General features: G+C 26.8%; 1 protein-coding gene across 1 annotated transcript in view; it reads right to left on the bottom strand.

Annotated features, from left to right (window-relative positions):
- Positions 1-2,063: 2,063 nt before the first annotated feature.
- LOC100197687 (ammonium transporter Rh type C) overlaps positions 2,064-6,000 on the bottom strand; it is a 42,897-nt gene continuing 38,960 nt past the window's right edge. Inside the window, exons 8-10 of the mRNA XM_065818479.1 lie at positions 2,653-2,768; positions 2,416-2,483; positions 2,064-2,324 (exon numbers count right to left, since the gene is read on the bottom strand). Of these exons, the coding sequence (XP_065674551.1) occupies positions 2,259-2,324; positions 2,416-2,483; positions 2,653-2,768 (250 nt within the window). The 3' untranslated portion in view covers positions 2,064-2,258. The remainder of the gene's footprint in view (positions 2,325-2,415; positions 2,484-2,652; positions 2,769-6,000) is intronic.

Raw genomic sequence — 6,000 nt, 5'->3', positions numbered from 1 at the left:
GTGACTATATCAAAGTTGTAAACGACTGTTCCTTGAATAGTTACTTTGTATATATTAAACTTTATGCTTACGATATTTATTATTTTACATATGAAACCATCAATCTGTTATTTTGGTATGATTACTTGGGTAGTTGTAAAACACATAGGTACTCAAATAATAAAAAAATAAGATGGCTCGTTTGTGCAAGTTGTCACTGGTATTGTCAAGTAAATTTTGAGAAGTTTTTCAGAAAAGATTATTGAGACTCCTTTAGTGTCGTTCAACATATCACATATCAGTTATGATTTATGTTACTCTTTTTTTTTTTTCATTCATTTTGCTGTTCATACAATAATATAAAAAGCTATTCCATAAAAAAAAAGAAAAAAAAATATATATATATATTTATATAAACAGACAGGGGCTCAAAGAAGCTATGGATGACTAGAGTCACCACAATCTTTTCATAGAGCCCCTATGTGAGCTTTAACAAGTGCAAAGAAAATAAAGTTATTATAATAAAAAAAAAATAATAATAAAGAAAAAAAGACAATAAAAGGAATAAATTCCTTTAAATATATCAAAAAATTAGGTTAAAAAACGATAGTGTATATTTAAAAAACGGTAGTGTATATGTTAAGCTTCAAAGTTGTCATTTAATTTTAAATTTTCTTTTTTTATATAAAACTTAATTGAATTTACTGTTTTCACCATATTGATGTGGTTATTTTTAAAACTGTTCCATATCTTAGGCCCTCGATATGTTATACTATATTCTTTGTATTTAGCTAGTTTGCGAGGTAGTGTTTTTGTGAGCGTATTAGGTGCTTAATACACGGCTTGGAACATTTATTAATTTTGGGAAAATTTTCCTACCCACCCCACGCGTATTAGGACCCTCTGTTTATTAATTTTTTCTTGGTATTGACAAATAAATCTCAAAATTAAAAATTTTTTTTTTTTATTCATGTTTTTTTATAAATTATTATTATTTTTAAGATTTTTATATAATTTTGCTTCGTTTGAGACCCAACATGACATAGTTCTGAAAAACTTTTTTTAATAATATTAAGGACCTATTTGATTTGAGGGTCGGTTAGCAACCCCTTAAAACATTTTTTATATAAAAAATTTTTAAATCCAGTATTTTTTTTATTATATACAACATATTTAGGGGATGCCAGGCAGTCATTTTCAAAAAAAGTTGTTTTTAGTACCACCCTAATATATATATATATATATATATATATATATATATATATATATATATATATATATATATATATATATATATATATATATATATATATATATATATATATATTTATAAATAAATATATCAGTCACTGATAAGAAAATTTAGATTTGTCAAAAATTAGGTCTTTGTTTATTTCTCACTATAGTATAGAACTTATATAAGCATATTATCAGTGACACTGTAATTAATTGTTCTATTCGTATTTTGTTTCCCACGTATTTATATGAGAAACTACCTAGCAAACATTTATAGCGGAATTGGGTGGACATTTATAAGCATTTTGAAAAAATCGCTGTAGTTACTGTATCCCCAATGTAAATTTGTTATTGTTTAGTGATTGGTTTATCATATTGGCAAGATCAAGAATTACATGCTCTGTTGAATGTCGTTTTTGGACCACTAGTGGTAGCCGCCAAAAGTGACTAGCCAATTACTAGCCACCATAATGGTCCACTAAACAACCGATGAGCAAAACTTCAATGAAGCGTTTAAAATGCCAAACTAGGTCCACTGTTAATCCACTACAACATTGTTTGCTAGGTATTTATATGAGAAAAAAGATTGGCATAAACATGCACAATTTTTGAGTTTAGTTTATGATAAATAATTTTATTAAATTGAGAATAAGGCCACGTAGGAAAGATGGGAAAGAAAGAGTAGGAAAACAAATATTTTCGTTGTTCACTGGATCTAATTACCAATTGCCACATTGTTTTTTTTTATTGGAAAAAAAGTTTAAAAAGTCCAAGAATAACTTCTCAAAACTTCAAAACAGTTATTTACGTTGTTCTGAAGAGATATTTCAAGAGATATAACACACGCATTTTTCGAAGTATAATTTTATTAAAAAAATTGCTATTAAATTTATCAATCAAAATTTTATCTAAATCTAAAAACAATTTGAACAAGTTTAAAAAAAAAAGTTTAAAAATTAAAACTTTTCAGTTAAAAGTAGTTTTAATTATTTAACTAACAGTAAAATTAGTCGCAATTTGACTTGTGCGATTCACTTTCCTATTTACGCCATAGTAATGTTTACCTCGTCAGTGATACGTTCATATTGAATTGTTTGCTCTGGCGTAACCTAATGTTAAAAAAATAACAGTGTAAGACAAGATAAGATATAAAAATAATAATATTAAAAACATTACAACATTAATTAGGCTTTAAATAACCTCAAACTCTCCTGCATCGTCGTAACGGTTTTCTTCAGAAGGACTTTTCAAGAATGTTATAATATAACCTAAAAAAAAATCATCATTATCAAAAAATATCACGGTCACATTTTTCTGTTTTAGTTTGAAATTGTTAACCAATTTGACTTTAAAAAAAAAAAAAAAGTCAAACCAAATAACAGTTTCAAGCCAAATAAGAAACATATTTTCTTCTTCTTTTGAATTAAAAAACTTTACCTGTGATCAAGCCGCAAATTATAGCAAATGCCAATGTTACAATAATCGCTGCAAATTGGAAACCACCCTGTTTAAGAGGCGATCTTTCAGGTGATGCAGTGTAGATTGATTTGAAACTAAATAGTTAAATACAAGTGTAAACATTACCTAAAGTTTTCAATGATTAATTTAGTCTAATGTCTGTTCAAAATATTTTAAAAATCACAAATTCTTAGTGTCAATTATAACTAATAATTGAATCAATTACTGGAAAAAGTATTGACTCATGGTGACTAAACTAAAAATAATGGATTCATATTAAAACTGAAATTGAAAAACATTCAATATTTTAAAGTTTTTAAAACTTTTACACTCTAAATTAAAAAGTGTAAAATTACACCGTTGTGGTGTTAATATAGCCTCAAACGGTGTTTATTGAAAATAATTTAAGCTAAAGTTGTAATTTTACACTGTTTTGGTGTACTTATACACTCTAAAGGTGTATTTTTATAAAAACGGTGTAAAATAACACCTTCTTTATTAACTACACCGTTTCAAAAAGGTGTAAAATTTAAATAATGTAACATTTTTTTTATTTTTACACCGTTTTAATAGAACGGTGTAAAACGGTGTAAAGCTGTTTTACACCGTCTTTCAAAATTATAATCTCAGTTTTACACCGTTTTATTAAAAGGTGTAAAACGGTTTAAAAGTAGAAAAACTTAATAAAATTGAATTAAAAGGTGTAAAATTACACCGTTTTGGTGTTAATATAACCTCAAACGGTGTTTATTGAAAATGATTTAAGTAAAAGGTGTAATTTTACAACGTTTTAGTGTAATTATACACTCTGGAGGTTTATTTTTATTAAAACGGTGTAAAATAACACTTTTTTTAAATCTCTACACCGTTTTAAACTGTGTAAAATTTGAAATATGTGACATAATTTTTAAAGTGGGGAAAGGGGGATGCCGAAATATATGATCGCCTCAGCGTATTTAAGGAGAGAAATATCACGTTTAGGCTCTTTCGTTTTCAAAAAATGCTGATTTATTTTGGGTACTTTGTTTTGTTTATAAATGTTCGGTGATTTTATTATTTACGCCTTTCAAGTTTTAGCTTAATACTATCGGACTGGCAGGGTCGTTCCTTAAGGTGCCGCTTCAAATTTTTTTCGAAGCTTTTATACCTGACTATTACTTGAGAAAGGGAGCGCTGCAACTAAGTTTGCCTCGGTCGCCGCCGACCCTCAAGGTGCCCCTGGGGACAGAAAGTAAATTGCTATGAGTGGAAACTAATGTGAAACTTCGGTTTTTAGCCATTTATTGAATAATTTAATGCTGTAAACATGAAGAACTTTTAATTTACAATAAAAAACCGTTTCAACTGTATTTATGACGCTGCACGTCGCCTTTTATGCATTTTAGTGGTAGTTTTATTTTGTTTGTACTTTGATTGAAAAAAGATTTAATAAGAAATAATAAATTATATAAGAAAAACTTAAACTTTACTTTTTAAAAGTATATAATAGTAATAGTTGATAATAAGCAGAAAACACAAATAATTGAAGTTTAAAAACGTAAATTTCAGTTTTTAAAAAATGCATCTCTCACTGTGACAAGAGAGGGGAGGGGGGGTGGAATTGGAAAATTTTGGCAATTTTGCGGATTTTTTTGCCAATTTTTGACATCAGCGGTATTTTTGCCAATTTTTGCCAATTTTAAACATCAGCGGCTGATTTTTTGACATCAACGGTATTTGTGCCAAATTTTGACATCAGCAGCTGATGTCAAAAACAATTGAGTTATTGACATCAACTTTGAATTGAAGTAATTAAAGGGACATTTAGGAAATCCAAAAAAAAAATTTTAATAGTTAAGGATGTAATAAAAAAATAATTCTAAAAATATGCCAAAAAAATAACATAATTTTTTTAATCAGTGAGCAAATATGTATTAATATTTGTCTAATACATAATTACATAATTGCTTTGTTAATTTTGTATAAAAATCGATTTGCATTTAGATTTTGCTAATTATAAAAAAATGCAAAATAGTGATAAGGATGACACTGTTGTAGCAACCAGACAATCTCTAATGGACTTATTATAAAAGGACAAAAATAGACTTCGACAAAGCACTAGTTGCAACAATTTTAATTACAACTATCAAAAATGAATTGTCTATAAAAAATGTTTGTCTTTCTAGACAATCATTTTAAAAACGGACACTAAATGAACAATCTCGATTTTTTAATGAGGTATAGAAGATCTATTTAATATATAATTTGGACTTATAACGAGTAATTAAATTTTCACTGCAGCATCGTTTCAAAAACTGAAAACGAGCACAAAATTAAAAATACAATTTTTCTAACAGAAGTTCATTTTTTAATTTTTTGTCCAGCGTGTGCTGTTGATTAAAAAGTTAATGTCTATTTAAAAACCTCAAAATGGACTATTTTGTGCTCAATTGAAGTTCATTAATTACTCAGTTCAGTTGTTTTTCAATTCTCTGTGAATGTGCGTGTTTTTTACTTTCATTTTATTGATGAATATGTACGCAAGTTTTAAACAATAATTAATCATGGGCAATGATCGTCATTTGGAGTTTTGATGTCATTTCAATATTTTTTTAATATTATAAATTTACTACATAACAATCTTCAAATAATACGGTAATGAAAGATTTCTGGTTTTATGAAATCAAGTAAATTTAGACAAAATCATAGACACCAAATAGACAAAAAATTATGCTTTGTAGACTTATGAAGTAAAAATTATTTTTTAACTGAGCAATCTTAGGACACCATCAAAAATTTGATAGACACAACAAGGACAAAAAATTAAACATTTGTTGTGTCCATTACAACATACAGAATTGTCTATGTCTGTGTTGTAAGTCTATCCATAGACTAGTCTGGTTACTACACTGTTGTACACGGAAAAAGTTTATATTACGTGAAAAAGAGTTTATTAAAGAATTTGGATAAATTGATTAATGGGAAAAAGTGGAAATTCTTATCAATAAAGAGTTTAGTTATTATTTAGTTATTCACAATAATTTATAGTTTACTAAAGGTCAATTCGGCAGTTACAAAAAAAAAAACTCTTCAATTTTATTTAAATTCCAAGTGAGAAAGATTATTATCTCGTTGTTATCATGTGTTAGAAAATAAAAAAAAATTTATTAGAAATGCCTGTTTTTCCTGTATATGCACATTTTTATCTGATATTCCTAAAGGTATAGTTGTTAAACTTGAAACCACACTTGCACAGTTTCTTGAAAAAGGTAAATTTTGTTTTTTTAAAAGTTATATTATAAATAATATTATTATTACTATTATTATTATTATTGCTATTATTATTGC

The sequence above is a fragment of the Hydra vulgaris genome, chromosome 14 (assembly GCF_038396675.1).
Source record: "Hydra vulgaris chromosome 14, alternate assembly HydraT2T_AEP".
In the NCBI taxonomy this organism is placed as follows: Eukaryota; Metazoa; Cnidaria; class Hydrozoa; order Anthoathecata; family Hydridae; genus Hydra; species Hydra vulgaris.
The sequence above is the reverse complement of the archived record's forward strand: the minus strand, read 5'-3'. Positions and strand labels throughout refer to the sequence as shown.